Source organism: Pempheris klunzingeri, chromosome 4 (genome assembly GCF_042242105.1).
Source record: "Pempheris klunzingeri isolate RE-2024b chromosome 4, fPemKlu1.hap1, whole genome shotgun sequence".
Lineage (NCBI taxonomy): Eukaryota > Metazoa > Chordata > Actinopteri > Acropomatiformes > Pempheridae > Pempheris > Pempheris klunzingeri.
The window spans coordinates 24,615,447-24,637,252 of NC_092015.1; the positions used below are offsets into that span (position 1 = coordinate 24,615,447).

The window sequence follows — 21,806 nt, forward strand, 5'->3', positions numbered from 1 at the left end:
GTTTGTTTGTGGTCTCACTCAGGCGTTGATTGTACCTGCTGTTATGATTGTATCTTGAAATGGTTTACATCAGTTGAATCACAAGAATCTTAGCTTTCCAATGATATGTCGCATGAGTACCCCACATAACACAGGAGTTGTGTAAATGACATAGTTTTGTACTCAACGATTTTGAAAGAGTTGATTATTGAAACTGTAGTTGTCAGAGTGGTGCTAATAAAAACTGAAGAAATAGACTTCTAGTCATTCATGTCATTTCATGTCACTTTGCTTCATGCATCAGGTAGAGATGAAGCCAAGACAACAAATTTATAGGCTTGTAAGTCAAAACCTACAGAAAGTATTGTTTTATTTTTTTTAATAAAACAAATATAAAATACACAACTGTCTTTTGCTGAGAGTTTCCAATTTTTAAAGGTAAACTGACTTCCCTTATTGAAGGCCTGGACAGTGTCCCTGTCAGAACTATGTAAGCCTCATGAAAAGATATAGGAGCGTAGGAAGTTTGTCAACAGCAAGGTGAAACTACGCTTTGCACAAATTAAGATCATTATCAACATTTTTAATAAGATACAACTTTAAAAGTGACAAACCTATCCCCTAATCAACTCTTTCTGACTTAGAGATGCTACAAAAGGAAAGAGACCCTCGACTAAGCAGCGGAAGTCTCCAGTCCTTCGCACTCAAGAGGGGGAGAAAGGGAGATGTAAGGTAGAGAAGAGGAAGATAATTAAAGGGAGAGGTCAGAGGGCTGTTGAGAGAAGTGGAAAGAGAGAAGTGGAGAGAGAGAGAGAGATACCTAAAAAAGGAGATTAGGGGAGGCGAAAGCTGTGTTGATAGTTTCTGTTAGAGCAACAGTCCTGGTTAAATTATGCTATGTGGTTTTGTGTTTGGACTGACAACTGTGGTTTGTAACTTTCCGGAAAGATGCTTTAGCATATGTCTCAGGGTTATTTAACATTCTTCATTCCTACAACTGCTGTATTTTGGATAGGTGTTATGCTAAAATGAATACCCATTCCAGGTGTGTGCACACAACTGATGTTCCTTGAAATCAGAGATACCTTTAAAGGGAGATGAGGGGAGGCAAAAGGTATGTTAATCTTTACTGGAAGATGTTTGTTTCAGCATAGATGTCAGTCTTCTCCAACAATGTTCTCATAGCTGCTGTGTTTTGGATAGGCACTATATTCCAGTTGTGCACTACAGGTGTGTGTATGACTGAAAATTCAGACATTTCTTTCAGGGAAATATTCTATTGTTGCGTGAAGACTGAACAATAAATTATACAGTGTTCGACCTCAATATGATGTGTATTGTATGAATGGAAGGCTTGATTTAGGAAAATTTTAACCATCATTGTTTAGTATGGATTGGGTGTGGCTTGTCTGTGTTTACAGTTGGAACAGGAACAATTTCAGAGAATTTCTAAAAAAAACATGCATCAACTTCCGAACTAGAACCGTGATTAGATTATAGAGGTGTAACAGTTAACCATGCCATAGGCTATAAAGGGTTTTTTGGGGCCTTCTGACACAGACACAGGGCAGAGATGGTAAAACAGATCTTTTATTGCAGGGAATTGGCAAGATGTTCACAAGCCAGGGAGCAGATGGAGGCTCTCTTTGTGTGAAGGTATGGTCAGTTTAACCTGTGTGCACCAGCACTCAACGTGATTCCCATATCTCACTAAAAAATAACCACGACAATACAAATGACAGGACTCTGATGCAGGCTTGCCATAGCCATCACAAAACTACCCAACCTAAATGTCCATAACAAATGAAAGTCCCCTTTTCAGGAGACGGGTGCCCCGGAACAGAGTGGTAGAGGCCACCAGTGGGCACAGCTGGAGGAGGCTGCTAGCGACATTGGCCACCCCTTGTCAGCTGTTGTCTGGCAGTCTGTCCGTCTGGCTCTCCTGTACCCATTCCCTGTTCCGGAGGAGCACCTCATTGAGCACCACTGTAACTGTTAACCATGCTCAGATTGTTTTCTTAAAACTATAACATGCAATACGATCATGAGTCATGTTTTCGCTGAAGTGTTGTAGGAAAACAATCAAAAGGAATTATCATCTTAAAATTACAAGTTATTGTTTTTGGCAAGTGGAATTAGTATTGTTAGGTGATATTCTAGGTGAAAAATAAGATATTATAGTAAACTTAACCTCTGTAAACCTAGATTGTGTCTTTATTTAATATTACTGTTGAAACAGTCCGAGTCAATAAAAACAGAAGCTGAGTGCTTGGTCCTCTGTCAGTTGGCCAAAAACTTTTTTTTAATTATTTGTTGTGTCATGAAATTTAAGGCAGTGTATATGGTAAAGGTGACATCTAGTGTCCAGAATTACTAATCTTAAGTTTATAAGTATAGTAGAAATGGTGGTCCTTGTTCCGCCGGGCATTTAACCCGGCATTTAACAGTACTTGGTAAGTACAGGAATGTGTGTGTGTGTGTGTGTGTTAATGGAGCAACTCCCCCAATTCTTTCTCACTCTTTACACAGAATACATCCCTTAAGCATTCCCTTGCTCCTCTCTTCAACACCAGCACTTGCCAGTACAGCAATATCGACTAAGCAGCAAAAGGGAGAGCACTGGCCAATTTCACTGTAAATGAATTAAACTGGCACTCTTCCAAAGCATCTTCGTGTATGTGTATAGATTGTATAGGCTTTACATACTTCTTGGTTTGTGAGGACCATATGTCTGCACAGTCCATATGCCTTCACTTCTTTGTATCCCAGTCTAATTCTCTATGTGGGCTAAACCTCAGCCCTCAAGGAACCCATTTAAGTGCTCTTAAGGATAAAACTTACATTTAGAGGCAATCAGGCGGCAATAACACGTTATTTGAAGGGGTGTGCATAAAGGTCATGGCGTGTATATATCACGTCAGAAAAACTAACATGAACAAACATGGATTATATTATATATGTTATTAAAGCGGATCGTTATTACAATGTATTGACATTATTGAAAGTGCAGTCAAGTGTTGAAATGTCTGAATTGTAAGACTTAAGAGTATTTTTACATGGTACAAGGCTTAATTTGACATTCAACAACACATGGTTACACAATGAAATGCAAGTTATAGTCACAAAAGAGAAAAATATTTTTTTTTAGTGGATGAGTTATGTCTTGAAAGATGCTGCTCCGTAATCAGGTGGCAAGACAGAGGTTGCTTACCACATGATAGCAGGCTGAACAGGTTGTGGATGGGGTGGGTTTGGTTTTTTTTAATATCCTTTGGACTCTGTGCAGGCACCTCACCTCACTGATATCAGTACCGTGTGATGTTCTGGATGGTTTTAATCAATTATTCTCTAAAAGTTGACATGGCTGGATATGGAGCACACAGAGTGGAGGAGGTGTAACCACCAATCTGAGTTTGTTTGTGAGGAAGTCCAGTATCAAATTGCTGAATGTAATACTCCAACCCTGATTGCTAAGCTTGCCAGTCAGTTTCATGCAGGAGATTGTGTTGAATGCTGAGCTGAACTCAACAAACAGCACTCTAATGGAGGTGTTGCTATTTTTAAGGCCCTGAGTGGAGGGCAGTGGAGATGGCAGCCTCTGTGAATCTATTAGTGACTTGTTCTGACAGTCCAGTCATGTAAGGGAGTCCCACTTGAATGCTCCTGGTGGTCCCTGTTGATTTAGCAGTGTCTGCAGGTCATTAGTCTTTTCATTGATTCCTAAAACCCTTTGAAAGATGGTCATAATAGTAGTTGTATTCAGCCCTACCCCACACGCAACTCCCTGATCAAAGTTCTGTAATTGATGAGATACTTCACTTGATGATAAGTGAACCAACTCCATGACAACTGAACAAACTCAATTTGCTGATGAAGATCATAAGATGCAATTGAAAGCCCCAGAAAAAAGCTTGTTAGTAAATTCAGGGTGGATCCACATACATATACACTGATATGCAACTACCATTTATCATGTTACCAAAGTTCCTTACCTCAGTCACATGATGTCAACTAAACCCTTTCCAACAACAAAAAATAACAAAATCCATTTTCTGATGAAGGCCATGAAGCTCTGAGAGAAATCTAGTAAGCAGCCCATGAGTTATATTTTTTGGTAAAATACTGTGCATCAATTTATATCAAAAAGCCCCCAGCTGTATACTCCCATGGATCTTATTAAGATCAATTATTATTGATCTTGAAAAGCTTACAATTTGTAAAGGTGTGAATTGCATTGCTCTCTGATCTATGAAACTGCTTTTGCCATCACAGATCACAAGTAAGATTCTCCTTTGCGTTTTTAGATCAGACCAGAGCAGGCATGATAATAAACTTTATCTGTATCAAGTCTCAAAGACTTAGTGCTGTCACAATCATTAAGAACAACCATCAAATTTGTGGAATGCCTTATACTAAATAAAAACTGGAAATGTCCTATTCAAGTAAAAATGTACATAGCTGAATATCATGGTGAAATGAAGGGTTATTCTTTATGCATGCTTGGTAGCATACTGAAACAATGTGGTAGACAAAATAAGTTCAATAATTTAAAATTGCATTCTTGCCATAATTTTCAGCACTACTGCCCATTTTTCCACTCCATGTACTTGCAATTTAGGCTAAAATAGTATGGCCTCCTTTCTAATAGTGGGTAGGGTGAATACTATGAATTAAGATCTCGCCAAACTTTAGTTTACTAGGAAATATATATTCAGGCACCCATGATTTTTAGCAAATATGTGCACCTGCATAAGGATTACTGTATTAAAATAAAGACACCTCCACCAAACCTAATTAATGTTTTCATGTAGCTGATTCAAACCTTAAAATGCCATTATTATGGTAATGTCACTGGGTGCACTTTCAGGTTTCAGCTGGCACCTCACAGCTGTGTGGTTTAATATTGTTTACCATCCAGGGTTGGCAACTCTCATGCTTTTGGTGTGAGACACCTGCTTTCAGGCTCTGCTTCACACTGCCTTAACAAATCTCACACCAAAGAAAGAGGAATGAATGAAATGAATGAATGAAAAATATTATAAAGGTTATATATGTAAGACACCACAGCATCATGCTGGCCACTGGCGCTGCGTCTTACCTCATAAGACAGTACCAAGTGCCAAGCTGGTGTTGGAGGATGCTGCTGCTGAGATACGGTGGCTAACCAGCAGCAACTTTACCATTCAATGTGGCCCTTAGGCTTGTGTTATGGGATACTGGGTCCAATGTTTCACTTGATAATGATTTGTTTTTCTCAGACATGAGTGAAGCTGATTTAACAAATGGGACACCTTTGCCACATGTGGGATATCTATGTGAAAGCTGAAGGTGTTTTGTATAGCCAGTGTGGACTGCTGGTGGTGCAGTAACATGTTTCACTATTCCAGGACAAGGAGGAAAGACTGGAGCTAATATAGAGGCTCACCTTGGCAGTTTATGCTTAGGCACCCTGAAAGACATTCTGTTCACCTTTATTGATAATTATATAACATACTATATTACATTAGCTGATGGTTTTTTCCAAAGCTTCTTACCACAAATGCATTCAATGTGTATGCAACCCAAAAATTGCAAGAATCTTGCAGATAAATCAACTTCATCAAACATGCTAAACCACCCCCAGTGCTACAATTAGAAACAAGAAGAGGTAGAGAACAAGTTTTTGTTTTGTTTTGTTGAGTGGTAGCTGACTGCTCCTCACAGTGCAGTAAAAAGACATTTGGCAGTAAAAAAGACATTTGGCAGTAGCAGAGTGGAGTCGTGCTGGGGTGTGGTTTGACCATGTCCTAGATGTTGGACGGGCCTGAGCCATTTACAGCCTGGTAGGCAAGTATCAGTCATGATCAGTGCAGGGTGTGGAGCAGTGGTATGGGAAAATGGTAAATGGAATGTAATTTGTGTAGCACCTTTCTAGTTTTTTCAACCACTTAAAGTAATTTTACACTATATTCACATCCACACATTAACACAAGAGGAATCTAATTTTTAATTCACACACATTAACACTCCAAAGCACAGCTTCGATAGCAATTAGGGGTTCAGTGCCCAAGGACACTTCGACATGCAGACTGAAGGAGCCAGTGATCAAGCTGCCTGATTGGTGGACGCGTCACTCATCAATTTGTCGCTGTTCTGTCCAGTTCTACTGGCATTTTGTCGACAACAATTTTTGAGATGCCTACTTTACCTCGCTCCTATTCCTTTTAGCATTGCTAAGCCAAATTATTTAATGAGTAAGCACAAGAGTTGTGAATTGTTGGGTGAAAGCACATCTGGCTGGGATAGTTTAATTGGGGAAAACAACAGCTCTGAGTTGTGTTAAGACAAGGGTGGCAAATAAAATCACAATACAAGTTGTTAGTCCAGTGTGATTCCATTATGAGCCTCCAGTGCTCCCTGTCAGAGAATCTCCAAGTATGTGGAACTGGAGGGATGAACAGCATTCTCCCAACAGATGTTCTCTCATTTGATGTTTTGATGATGGTGGTGGACAGAGACGCACTGCAACAACCACCACCAGACAGTATTCACATCACTAATTGACAATTAACAAACAAGATTATTCTAAACTCAATAGCGTGAAAAAATAAAAATGGGCATAGAAAAAACTGTAAGGGGACTGGATTATTGCAACTTCTTATTATCAGTTTGCCCTAATAAGTCTGTGAAGACTCTCCAGCTGGTCCAGAACGCTGCTGCTCGTGAACTGACAAGAACTAAGAGAAGAGATCCTATTTCTCCCATACTGGCTTCTCTTTACTGGCTTCCAGTAAAATCTAGAACGCAATCCTTCTCCTCTCCATTCTCTCCTCCATCATATCTTAAAGAACTCATAGTACCATACTACCCCACTAGAGCACTGTGCTCCCAGACTGCAGACCTACTTGTGGTTCTTAAAGTCCTCAAAAGTAGTGCAGGAGCCAGAGCTTTCAGCTATCAGGCTCCTCTCCTGTGGAATCTCCTTCCAGTCTGGGTTCGGGGGGCAGACACCCTCTCTACATTTAAGAGTAGACTAAAAACCTTCCTTTTTGACAAAGCTTATAGTTTAGGGCTGGCTCAGGCCTTGGACCAGCCCCTAGTTATGCTGCTATAGACTGCTGGGGGACTTCCCATGATACACTGGGCTCCTCTCTCCTCCTTTTCCTCTCCGTCCTGATGCTTCATGTTCCTGTAATGTCTGTTACTAACTTGGTATCATCCCCAGAGCCTTTTTGTGTTTTTTTCATCTCTCAGGTTCCTGTGGATCCTGGTCCTGGTTCTCTGGCTTCATGAATCACTGCTGTGGTTCATCGGCCACCACCACTTTTTACTAATATTTGTCATGTTATTATTATTTATATTTTAACTCTTGTCATGTTTTTCACTGTTACCATATTGCTCACTATTAGTCATACTCCTATTGTCAGTAATATAGTGGCTTATAGTTACAGTTATTATTATGGTTGTTGTGAAAAGCTTTCCCTTAAAGGGGAGTTCTTCCTGCCACTATTGCTTAATACCTGATGCTTGCACATGTGGGGATTCTTGAATCCTTCATTTTGAATTCTTGAATCGTTGGGTCTTGAGTCTAGACCTGCTCTTTATGTAAAGAGTCTTGAGATAACACTTGCTATGAATTGGTGCTATATAAATACAAATTGATTGAGTGATTAATTGCAAAAAACAATCAGAATTTATCAACAAGAAAAGCACAATTAGCAGGTAGGAACATCTCTGCTGAGGAGATATCTTCTCCATCAAAAAATGTTCAATGAGAAATACCTTGTTTGCTTAATTAGTAATAAAAGATAACACTAACTGGACCAAACTAGTGACCATAATCACATACAGTCTTTATGTTTACAGCTGGATGCCTGTCATTCACGCATTCATTCATTCAACTTTATTTCAGACACATAGATCCATATCAGTATCAGTGTCATATCACTACAGTGAACAAAAAACATCTAATGTACACTACAGTATGATATAGTGCTGTAGAGACTGCAACGGAATGCCAGAGTGGGCTCGGAGCGTTGCCTCCAGTCCCATACACAAGAGAGGAGAGGGGAGGGGAGGGCTGGCGTAGTGGAGATGTGTCTGGAGAGGCTGAGAAGAGGAGCGATGAGGAGCATGAGGTCTGGAGAGACAGAGCAAGGAAAAGAATAGGAGGAGGTGTCGAGATTCAGGCGGCGCATCTCTGCTCCTAGCTTCCAGGGTCCCTGGACTGTCTATGGGTCTCAGCGGGCCGCTGTCCGCTCCAGGTGCACTGGCAGCGGGGCGGCGGAGCGGCTCCGGACTCTGGTGCAGGTTACGGGGCTGGACGCAGTGACAGGGCAAGGAAAATCCGCGGTCACTAAGGGACAGAACTGACATTTTTGGGTGTCACGGTGAAGCAGTATGCCAGCGATCACTCATACCGACCGCGGGGTGTGAAGGAGGGGGAGAGAGAGCGGCTATGGACCGGACGGAACACGGGCCAGAGCCGAGACGGGGTGCAGCGCGACCCGCATGGGCAATCACAGCGCTGGCCAGCGTGCTGATCTTCACCACGGTGGTGGACGTCCTAGGAAACCTGCTAGTCATCCTGTCAGTGCTTCGGAACCGTAAACTACGAAATGCAGGTAAGAAGCTTTTGATATAGGAAACACGGTATAGAAGGTACTGTTGTTTGTGCGTGTGTGTGTGTGTGTGTGTGTGTGTGTGTGTGTGTGTAAACAACACGGAGCGGTTCTCATACATGTGGGGTCTGCAGAAGAGAAATGACATTCAGAGGTGAGATGGGCATTATTGTTATTGTCAAGACAATCGTATAAACCGTCAGTGTGTTCACAGTGAAGGTATGTCCTGCCTGAGGCGACAATAAAAACAGGGTAACCCGTTGCCACGTTGTCTCTATATGTGAATCAGCATGAATGAATGAATGAATGAATGATATAATTAATTAAATTAAATTAGATATTCCCATGGATCCTGCAGTTTTCATTCATTCATTGTCTTTTTATTTCATTCAGTGCTTTAGTGGTTGAGTTGTTTTCAACAGTCTCCCTCATTCATCACTGTCTCACCAAACTTGTCAGTCAAATGGATCCATTTTCAGCCCATTCACTGTTTGCAGATTCCATAGTGGGGCAATGCCTCCAGGAGATTAAAGATTCCACCTAAATATATGTGATTTATTATATCATAGTTCAGGACATATGAACTTTGAGTAGTCGAAATGACTAGAAAGGTGATGTACAAATACAGAACATAGGCCTATATGAGATTTAAGCCGGGCTCATACAACTTGTTTAACCCTGTTCAAGTTTCTAGCTCTAAATGTCCAAAGTCAATGTATTATAAAAGCAATTTATGTGAATACTAGGCATACCTTATGAGTTACTGCCCTGCACCGACTGTTAACATTAAAATGTAATCATTATATTCAAGAGCACTTTGAATAATATAAAAAAAAAAACGTAAGCGATTGAAACATTAGCCTTAGTTGTATAAAGGAATCATAGTGCTCTATACTCCCTATCGTGGAGCATGGTGATGTGGTGGTTGGCACTGTTGCCTCACAGCAAGAAGCGAGGTTAGAATCTGCTGGCTGTTTGGTTTGCAGTTTGAACCTGGGGCCAAACGGTACACCACATGTTATGTTCTTGAGCTGTTTGCTCAGTTGTCATGGAGACAACTTGTCATTGGTTAAAAGCTCTGTTAAAAGCTAGTAAGAGGCTCTTGAATGTTTCTGTCAAATGCGATTGTAATTCAAAGCCACATCAGCAGCCTCCACATGGTACAAAATTCAATACAACCCATTAGGACCATAGCTACGTTTAGCACACTAAATAAACGCCCTGTCCCCGGTATCTTTTCTAGGAATTTGGAGTTTTTAACACTAAAGACAAGTTTATCTGCAAATTATACACAACAATACATGAAAGCTAACCCTAGTATATTTTAGGCTAAAATCTTTAATAAACACATAAGATTAATGACCTTGAATATTCTAACAATATTTCATGGCAATCTGTGAAAAAGGTGTTGAGAAATCTGACAGACAGACCTACATCGGCATCCTCAGGTCACTCTGTCAGCGGAACAAAAAAGAGGAGTTCTTCAGATGTTCCTAATTAGAAATGCCAGATTAGATATGCTGCATAAAAAGTCACTTCCCTCTTTTGTGTCCAACTCATGCTTGTGTTAGCTTTGTGGAAGATTGAGAGAAATACCCGCAGATCCTCTATGGCTACCTCTCTCTCTCCAAGTCTGACTGCAGCAGTTAAAGTGTCCGATTTATCTGCTGTCTCACCTGCTCTGACACTCCCTGTGAGGCAGCATTCGCCACACAAACGGAACCAGCTCAGACGCAACAGAATTAGCATGCTGTATATTTATGTTGAGTTCAGTAACGTCTCAGATATCTGATGGCTGACAGGTTATCTGCACGCGCAGTATGACAGCCTTTGTCATTCCAATGACATTGACATGCCCTTCATATTTTGTTATGTAGATGATAAGACCTAAGGCACAGATACTGATAAACAGCACTGAATTTTCATTTGTAAAAATCTTTATTTACTCATTTTCAATGTAGCTTCCACAGATGCTGTTTGCTTTTCATGACTACAGGAGGACAGTGGAAAGCAGGGCTTACCATCATCATGCTGCTTCATAAATTTGATATGGCTCACTATTACACCCACAAAATATATTTATCTAAATCCTACAATTCTGATGTCTTTCCATGTCAGTGTGTGAGACACCCTACGACAATCGAGGGTCCAATGCCATGTGGATTAAAAATCTGAGGTTCAAAGTTTATTCTCAATCTTGTAAACAATTGAGTGAACAATTGAGCTCTTCATGACCCTGATTATTATTATTATTATTATATAACAGAGGAAACCCTACATGGGGATAAAGATCATGATATTGTTTGCTCAAGAAAAGCAAAAAAAAATTGCTCTTTTTTGTGAGATTGTTGTTGATTGTTGTCTGGACTGAAATATCTCAACAACCGTATGGATTGCCATGAAATTGGGCACATATATTCATGGATCCCAGATGCTGAAAAATCCTTGCAAAATGAATAACCCATTAGCCTTAGCTGTCTTATTGTATTTAGGGCTAATTAGCAAATGTCAGCATGCTGACAGGCTTAACTGAGATAGTGAACATAGTAATCATTTTACCTGTTAAATGCAACATTTTGACATTCAAAGCACAGCCGTGCCAAAGTACAGCATCACAGAGCTGCTACCATGGCAGTAGGGGTAAATTGGGATAAATAATGACTTGTTTTACAAATGGATTGTCAATGTTTGCTGGAGTAAGGTTTTTCAGAAATATAGAGAGGAGTGAAGAAAGGAAGCCATGGAAGTCAAAAGGATTAATTAGCGTTGACTTTGGTACTAGTTTTTTTGTTCAATAAGTTAGAAATCCCTATATTTTATATATCTATCCTTAGCGTATATAGGAGACCTTTGTGTCGGTCTGAGCAAGACTCACTATATTCTTGTAGCCTTTAGGCATCTGAGTCACTGCCAGCATTTGTTCAGTCTTCCACAATGTGTCTTGGGTTTCTATTTAACATTTAGCAAAGTTTTAGCTTCTCTGCAGGCAAAACATCCAAGCTTTCAACTCATGACATCCAGCCATTTATTGCGCATCTTCCATTAATTTGTTTTTCTCTAATCCAACCTTCTGGCAAGTCATTATCACCGGCAAAATTCTTATAATTCAATTATAACAATTACGACGATTCAAATTGGCTATGTATATGTATTATAAGTATACAAAATAATTAATTATGTATACATATAGTTATTATTATTTTTTTTGCTTTAATGAGACCCAGCAGATTTTACTTGCCGTTCCAGGTGAAACAACTCGTCATCGCTCCGCTCATATAACAGTGTCTCAATCAGTATAGTAGATTATGTACAGTGCATTCAAATGCACAAGCAAATTACCACAAGCACATTATCACATATTCAGCTCTGGTGGATTATCAGAGAACATCAAAATCCCAAATGAATTGAAATGCTCAGGCTTATTGCCACTCCACTCATACTCATAAACTTATACACTCATCACATAGTTCTGCCAAATAATCAAACAATTAAACTGCCAGTTTGTTGACTACCTTATCCATTTCTGGATAGGATTAGTTTTACACTTGGAATTGGGGCAATGTAATTGTTACTTAATCTGTCATGTAAGTAATTACTACTGTGGCAAAAATTCCCAGCTCTTTGAATCACTGCAAAGTAAAAATAACCTCAGGTAGAATTAGTTCCATCTGAATTGACATCCTTGAGATTTGTCGCCACAATTCTGCAGAGGCCTATACGGCTTCCCAAACCATGTCATCATGTATCCTCTACTTAAATTGCACTTGAAAGAGGCTGAAATGAATCAGCCAAAAACTCTCAAGTATGACCCAGTTGTGAGTTTGCTCCTGCGGCCATGCTGTATTGTTATTATTCAACGTCAGCTGCAGGAGGGATGTACGATGCACCATTCTTTATGCAATGACAACACATAAATGAAGTAGACAGTCACATTTAGGTATTTTTGAAGGCAGATTATATTAGTGTGGCCACAACAGTCCCGTCCAAAAAAGCTGTGAAGAACATTTAGGCAGGAAGGCAGGGTCTAATGAAGAGATTGTATCAAGTTGCATTATGAGAACCATTAGATCTATGGACCATTATTTATCTTGGCCTCTGCTGTTTTCATTTCAACCACTTTTTTCTGCTGTTTCATTTGAATTGCTCAACTTGATGGCAGTGAGGTACAAAATTGCTGGAGTAGCCCCTTTAACATGTCAGTAATTGCACAAAAACATACCCCAGTGTGCTGTATTGTCTCCTCCTAGAGCATTTTTGTCTATAATGACTCGTGTGTGTAAACAAATCTAAACCAAACATAATTCAAAGATGTACAGACGATGCGCTGTTCAGAAATGATAGAAAAGATGTAATAAGTGCTCTCCGTTAGAGAGAGTCAAATTCGTCCCCAATAAACTTCATCAGGTTAGTTGTGCAGTGCAGAATAAAGCGCGACTGATGTTCAGCATATGTTATTTTCACCTTGTGATCTGATGTTGAAGCCTGCCACCTGCACCACTTGACAACAAACTAGAGAGTGGAATTTTGAGTTTTCGAGGTTCAGTGGAGAATGAAAAAAATGAAGAAAAGTGACTTTTTAATGGCTTCAGATGTAAGCCACACCCACCCTAATACACATCGTCTTGTGACACACACAGATAGAGATAAAAGCATTTAATGACACAAATGTTAATGCAACTAATCATATATCATCACACTAATGGGCACACACCAAAAGAAAAAAAAGGATTGTGTGTTTGCATAATCAACCATGTTTTCATACTCAGTAGTCAGTATTCAGATATTAACCCGTTAATTTCACAATGAAGTGACATAATGTGGATCAGGAGTATTATTTCTATAATGATCTGCAACCTTATACTGCCTGAGCACTGATTCAGAACAGTTAAATTGTAGTTTAATGTGTTCCAGTACAATATTTTAGCAGATGACAACTATTTGATGAAATTTGAAGTAATTTCCCTACCTATATCTCATATATACTTATATATTTTATTACATGCAAAGTCCTTACAATAACATAATTTTTTATTTTGTACATGACTATTTTTATATTTCATATTTTCATGTAACAGAAATGGGTCCTTTCCATGACTGTGGTATGAAAACAGTTGACAGTATAAGTGCCTGCTGATGGTTCCTTGGATAAGACACAGAACCATCCATTTACAATTCTGACACTTGCGATATTAAGTGTTGTATGATACACTAGACAATATTTGTTAGTACATTTAAAAATATTTATGAAAGAGGTATGATTTGATTCTGATTTGCTTTAGTTAATTGTTCATACTCTTGAACTTTAAGCACTGGCACAAGCCTGTGGTGTAATCGCCAACCACCTTCCTCCCTGAGTATATCCATCCATCCATCCATCCATCCATTTTCTATACCGCTTATCCTAAAGGGTTGGGGGCTGGAGCCAATCCTAGCTTACACTGAGCAAGAGGCAGGGTCCCAGAGTATATGAAAAGAAGAAAATCATCAGATCCTACAAAAACTGACTGTGTTCCTTTAAGTATTCAGTGTTATACTGACCTCAAAACATATGTACAGCGTGTAACACTGAACCAGAATTCCTGCTTCATGTTTGTGTACCTGCAACAATGAACACAACAGCTCCATGCGCCTCACTAGCACATCATCTTGATTTAATGCTGATGGATCGTCACATATCACGTTTCTAATGTGTCACATAAAGAATGATCTCATACCACCCTCTTTTCCATTTGAGGATTAAAATGTGATGTGATGTATAACTTTTCATTCCAGCAACTATTTTAATCCTGGGAAACCATGGCCGAAACAAAGAGACATGCCTCTGCAGGGCACTGTGGGCCATCACATATCTGGTCTATGTGTGAATGTGTTTTTATGGATGAAGTGCCATCTTATGGTGACAAGATGCAATGGAATGAATGGCTCTTGAATGGGTGTGTTTATTGTGTTTGCTGGACAACAGCTGGAAACTGGATTGCAGCCAGCTGGCAGCCAGCGAGCCTCCGGCTGGCAGCAAAGAGGGCCTCCGGCTGGTGTGGCAATTTTAGGTGGCGACTACTGTAGTACGCCAAAGCGTTTTACTGTAACATTGCTTTGGGGTCTTTTTGCTCACTGTTGGTCAAAAATAGCTTCATTGCAGTTCTAAAGGAGCACTCCTGATTTTACACATCAAAGCTAATTAACAATTGAGGTGGAGCCCAACTCAGCAAGGTGAAACCAGCTCTATAATGTATTCTGTGGCTCTCGAGGATCTTTTAGTAATCTCACTTTAGGCTTGGAGAGTAGATTGTACAGTTTGCAAAATAAACAATTTAAAACTTTTTCTCTTTTCCTACACACATTTTATAGTTTGCTTTGTCTATGTGATTCACTAATTAACAGAAAATTGAGGAAAAGGAGTTTAACAACACTGATAGTGCTTCTTGACAAAGATACTTATAGATACCCTTACTGATACAGTACTTATCAGCAAAATGTACTGAAAGTATCAAAAGTAAAAGTAAGTATAGTGCTGGAAAGTCCTCCCTGTCAGTATCTTATCCCGAAAACCCTGCAAAGCGTTCCAGCTGCCGGTCTGACTTCCTGCCTGCCTCATCTGGTCTGTGCTGGTTGATGCAGTTGAGCTGTGGCCAGTGTCGAAAATAGACCTGGTGTATCTTTAGCGGAGTGGAGGGCCGAGCCGAGCCGCTTCTGGGACACACACACACACACACACACACACACACACACACACACACACACACACACACACACACACACACATATATATATATATATATATATATATATATATATATATATATATATTTTCACAACTTTTGGCTGTTGTTTTTCTGTGTGGTTTTCCCTTGTCTAGCGATTAAGAATGGGTTGGACTTGGCTGTCTCACTCTTGCTATGCACTGATGAAGCTGTGGCTGTTGCTGCTGGAGTATTTAGAGACAAAAATTACGAGTGCTTCAAACTATTATTTTACTTTTTTTACTATTTTACTATTTTATTGCACTAATGATAAATGTTACCTTGTCACATTTTTAGCATTGTAGCTGCACTCAGGTAAATTTAGATGCAGCAGCTGCTTTACTAAAGTGGTCAAACATTCTGCACTACTTCAGATTTATAGAATGTTGAATGTGTAAGTGCTTCATAAGGTTGCTGATGTTACCCCCTTTACATGCAACTAGTTTTTTACATAGTATTTTATATTTACATAGTTCATGAAATTTAGCAAAGTGAGCCCACACTTTCAAACATTTTGCCCTGACTGGAGGGCACAAAATGTAAACACACAGTTACACAATGTCAAATCCCCTGATGCCACCAGAATGGTTTGGAATTTGAAAATGCCTGCTGTTTGAATTAGTAAACTTAAAATACATAACAATAGCGGACCAGTTTGTCAATCAATATGTCGATACTGACCACTCAGGAAACGGTGCCTGATTAACTGTTCTTGAAACCCATTGCTACTAACAAGCCTAACAGGCTTAAGTAAACTGAAATTTAGTAAATTAATGAATCAAGCCTAAATAACTGCTACTTTAACTACCGTAGATACAACTGCTGTTAGGATGACCGCAAAAACTGGTCCGATTTTTATAACTCTGACTCCATCTACTAAAACTAACACCACTTGTAGTGCTAATCACTACTGCTGTAGAATAAATACATACATTTCATTGCTGCTTCCCACAACACAATGTGTAACGTGATGTGATATAGAGCTTTTCTATAGCTTGTAGAATAATAGGGCACATTTCTGGTATAGACCTATGGATGCAGAAGACCAGATTACCAAAACAAATAGATTGCATCTCAGCTTTTGTTCATTGTTTTTACTGACTTTCTTTTTGTTTATTCATTTAAACAGTACACATAAGATAACATATTCATTTTGTCAGATAAAACAACAGCCATAAAAACATCCACATCTACTGCTATGTGTGTGAAAGAATAGTCTCCTCCAATTTAGATTCCTCCTGTGTGAATGAGGATGTAATGTAAAAGCGCTTTGAGAAGTCAAAATGACTAGAAATGTGCCGTACAAATACAGACCCTTTTACCATTTTGAGGAAAATCAAGGTTGAATCAAAAGTCAGTCAAGACATGTGCAAGTTCCACTGAAAGTCAGCGATGGCCCTATCATGGTAATACTATCAAAATCTAAGCTGTCACCCCTCCAGTTTGACAAACTGAAACTGTGGAACTTGAATGGTATGGGCATCAAGTTGCGTTTTGGGAAGTGCGGAATCCAAGGTTTTTAGAGCTTGAGTCATAGGGACGAAATCTAAGGATGTCTTCATTGGTAAATGGCTGCATTTACATCTCCAGTCTGCCTCCCATTCAAACACATACTCACATACTGATGGAAGTAAGCTATCACTGAAGATGCTGGTCTAACAGTTAGCAGCAATTCTGGTTTCAGTGTGTTGCTGAAAGACACTTGGACATGTTGAGTTAGAGATGGAACCAACAACCCTGTGATTAATTGACAACTCGCTCTTCCTCCTGAGCCACCGCTGCTACATCTTAAACACTGCTGCACTGATTAGAAACATTGATCATCATGGGTCAAAACCAGAGGGCTTTTCAGAGCCACCTTTATCAATATCCACACTCACTGTCTAGAGGCAAAGCATGTCTGTATGATCTAGTTTTTCCATGGTTGCTTATCAGGCTTTCTAATGCTAGCATTACTGTCAGCAGCTACGTGTGAGAAGCACAAACCAGGGCTACAATCAGCAAGGGTTCTGCTATCTATACTTGGTGCAACAGCTGAAATACTTACAATGCAATATGTGAATCGTTTAAAAAATCACCTGTATTATCATCATCATGCCAACACAAACCAGTGCAATTGTCTGTACTGTGCAAAAACAGACAGGGCGGCAGGGCGGCTGTGGCTCAGTGGTAGAGTGGGTCGTCCCTCAATCAGAAGGTCGGGGGTTCGATCCCCAGCTCCTATGGGTCAACATGTCGAAGTGTCCTTGAGCAAGGCACTGAACCCCAACTTGCTCCTGAAGCATGGCTTCAGAGTGTGAATGAGTATGAAAGAATAGTCTCCTCCAAATTACATTTCTCCTGTATGATTGATGTGTGAATGGGTGAATGAGGATGTCATGTAAAGCGCTTTGAGTAGTTGAAATAACTAGAAAGGCGCTATACAAATACAGACCATTTACTAGTATGCAGTCCCACTTTGAGACATGATCCTGCTTGAGCTCATGTTTGACATCTTACTTTTTTAATTGCTGTAACTTGAAATGTTGCTGTTTAACTGAGCTTCAGTAATGTAACACTCATTAAAATGAGCTAGACTACTTAAAACTTTATTTGGCCAATCAGCAGTGGCAACATATGGAAAGTGGTGCATCAGAAAGCAAAGTTCGGCCCTATTCACTGTCATCAATTTTGCAAGCCTGTTACTGATAATCAAAGATATACTTTCAGTGCTTAACTTTGTGAATTGAACACTAACATTCCGTAAATCCCAGAGATCTCAGTTTTTACATCAAGACAATGAATAATAATGGTTATAAGGTAAAACATCCAATGACCCATCAAAGGCCCCTTGTGGTCAGGTTGACCAATCAGTTCAATCAGAGAGGGGAGTGCTCATTGATATGCCAGTACCGTTCGAAAGAGTCTCAGAAATCCCGCAGCTAATGAAAAGGAGCCAATTAGAGAGCACTACAGAGGGAGAGAGGGGACTCCTGAGGCACAATGGGTGAGAGACCTTTGATATAAGTCATCCACAGAGAGAGGGAGAGAGAGAATGCCTTCAGCACTGCTCACTCTGCCTGTCTCTCTCCACCTTACCCTTACTTTATGGATTCTGTATTTCTCTCTGCTTCTGTCTGCATCTGTCCTTCATCTTTTTCCAACCATTTCACCATTACATGACCAAAAGCATGTTGACACGCACACATTTTGCACGTTATTCTGATACCATGGACAATAATGTGCTCTTGTAACAGCCCCCACTCCTCTGGTTTCACTGTTTGGCTTCCCACCAGATGTTGAAACATGCCTGCAGGGATTTGCGCCCAATCAGGTCCGACACTGATGCTCAGTGATATGGTCTGACTCCCAAAGATGTTGGATGGTGTTGAGGTCAAGGCTCTGTGCATGTCAAATTAGCGTTTTCCTTGGAGAACCTTTTGTTTATGGAGCTGATTTTGTGTACTGGGACAAACTGTGTACTGTCATGCCAGGTACATTTTCAAGACGAGACCAGGAAAAGCATGACCATATCCACATGTCCACATACATTATTTTTTGCAATGCAGTGTAGGATACAGAAAACATTAATGTTGCAGAATGGCCTTCTGGGTGCAGGTTTTCAACAGTTACTGCTTGGATTGGTGTTTATATATATATATATATATTTTTTTGATGTTGTTTGGTTTTCTTTGTGAATAATGTGGTTGTGACAAATAAACTAACAATTGATGGAAGGCCGTGTTATCTGTTGTTTCAGGCCAAACCAAGGTTTTTAGATTTACAGTACATACTATTTACATACTACATACTATGAGTTCAACTTATTAAGTGGAGTGAACTCCACTTAATAGCACAGGACACACAGTGTCACTAAGTACATACTAGGGGTGATTTCGATTCTATAGCGGAAATTGCTTAAAATGAGCTTTCGATTTTGAATTTCCAAATAAAAAACAGGTTTGGTAATACACCACCACCAATTTTTCAGACACAATGGCCACTGCTGGAGTTGGAGATGATGGAGAAACAACACAACTGCTTTCCTCAAGTCACTGATGTGGCAATATTTTTCCTTTCCTATAAAATATGTTAACAACAAATAAATTTATTGTCTAGATTAGTGTCACAGCTTCATACTATATATATATATATTGAAACATGCCATAGTACTTATGTACATCAATGTTTTGCTTTACAAACCTTTTTTGTTCCATCCACTGTGAGTCCTGCCAATGTGTCTCTTGACCTAAAGGTTTTGTAAACAGACATTCAAGTCACCACAAAAATACATTTTATAAAGTGCTTTACAGTAAAAACGAACACAATTAAACCATGGAACTATAAAAAATAAGTACTTCATAAAGCACAAAGGGCATATTAGGCACGGTTAAAATAATTAAAATAATAAGCAAGAAATTAAAACGAACAAAATCAAGTAAAACACAAGCTATTCAAGAAACTCAGGAAATGAAATACCGTGTGTATAGATGACATCACCTGACACCAGACCATGGTGAGGGGAACATATATAATGAGAACAAGACTGGCCCTAGAATTAACTTGAGGCACACCATACTCGATATGGGAAAAAGACAAAAAGAGATTATCTGAGAAGCAAAACATCCCATGTGACAACAGTCCAATGCAGTACCAGATATGCCCACTAAGAGCCTCAGTCCATCTAAAAGAATGCCATGATCAATTGTGTTGAAGGCTTCACTCAAGACAAGCAGCACAAGAATAGATCATATGCCTGCACGAGCATTCATTTAAAAGGTCACTGTCTTTCAGAAATATTGTTTCGGTACCGTGACATTCACAAAAACCCAATTGAAATGTATAAAAGACACTATTGTTTTCCGCAGAAGCAAGAAGTGGCTTTGAAACATTTACTTCAATGATCTTACAAATAAAGACAGTTTATCAAGGACAGTGGGATCAAGTCCCAGTTTTTTTAGAACTGGTTAGACATTAGTTAGATATATATATTGGCATTTAAAATAATCTGGGACACAACCAGTAGACTGTGAACAATGGAAAATAGGACGTAAATGGGGCCTCACACATTCAAAGCTTCACACAAAAACCTGGAATTATGTCAAGAGGGCTGAATGATATTCTCATATGAGACATAATTTAGAGTTGTAGAGGAGACTTGGCTCGGAGAGTCCAGATGTAGGTAGATCTTTCACCATCCTGTTATATACAAGTAATAACTTTTCATGGCCGCAAAGTGGACCTTGTGACCTGATTTCCTCCATCTATGTTCAGCTTTTCTGCAATTCCTTTTACAGCTTCAAGAACTAAGAACTATGAGCTAAATGTAGTTTTTAAAGGGGTGATTCTATCTAAGGTTGAGGAACACAGATAATTAAAATAATTCACAAAATCATTGCCATGGGAGTTCAATGGTCAACAGAAATTAGAAGCACTGTGCATGACTGTGGAAGAATAAGACTGCGGATACAAACCATAGAAAAGACCTTATCGCAGCAGCAGGGGTTTGAATCCAGCCTGGGCCCCTTGCTGAATGTCATCCGTCCTCTCTCTCACCCCTGCCATTCCTGTCTCTCTCTGTTCTGCCAATAAAGTAGAGAATGCCGAAATGATCTTTAGACAGGAGCCAGTTGAGGTGGTTCAGGCATCTGATCAACTGGAAGATAACCCTAGGCCTGCTGCCACCGCGACCCAGTCCCACTAAATAGTAGAAAATGGATGAATTTATATTTATATTTATTTGATGTTTCCCTTTATTACTACTACTGGTCACCTGTTTTATATCAGTGCTACAATTCCCTGATCCAGCAATCAGGGAATATTGTGCCCTGATTATCTTATTGAACATCTTGAGATTGGCTCTCTCTGCTCAGGATCATATACTTTTACCCCTTTAGAGGCCTTGTGCTAGGTTTCATGTTTTATTTAATTTTGCATTTACTCCAGCTGTTCAACGAGAAAGCCTTTAAAAATTGGTCAACTCCAAACCAAACCAAACTAACAATAAATTAACCACATCCCTTGGAATAACCATACTGGAATTATGCAGAGAAAGGGACAAAACAATAAAACAAAAATGACTACGACTAAGCATTGTTAAGTGAGGGTCATTATTTACCTCAATACAATACAATACAATAAATAAACACTTTAACAGCAGAATAAAGCATCTCCAAGGCAGACAAAAAGATGTACAAATAATAAACTGTAATCTCCACAGAGGTTACAGCCGACAAACACACTCTGTGTGCAAATGTGTAAACCTGCAAATGTGTAAAACTTTAAAGTTTTTGCATATACTGTACTGCATACACATACTATGCAATGTTTCTAGACAACACAATAGTTTTTGGTGTTCTTCTTTGACAATAGATTACATTTGTCAGTGAGTTTATTGTTGTACTCACCATCACAAAGTCATTCACATTTGATTGCAATGTTATGCAACTGTGCTGTTCACAAACTGGTGAATGTGATCTGACCAGGTATAACCACACTCCTAGCACCC

General features: G+C 39.5%; 1 protein-coding gene across 1 annotated transcript in view; it reads left to right on the plus strand.

The window, feature by feature from the left end:
• Positions 1–8,416: 8,416 nt before the first annotated feature.
• The window catches only part of LOC139199572 (melatonin receptor type 1B-B-like), a 63,273-nt gene continuing 49,883 nt past the window's right edge, over positions 8,417–21,806 (plus strand). Inside the window, exon 1 of the mRNA XM_070828622.1 lies at positions 8,417–8,582. Coding sequence (XP_070684723.1) covers positions 8,417–8,582 — 166 coding nt within the window. The remainder of the gene's footprint in view (positions 8,583–21,806) is intronic.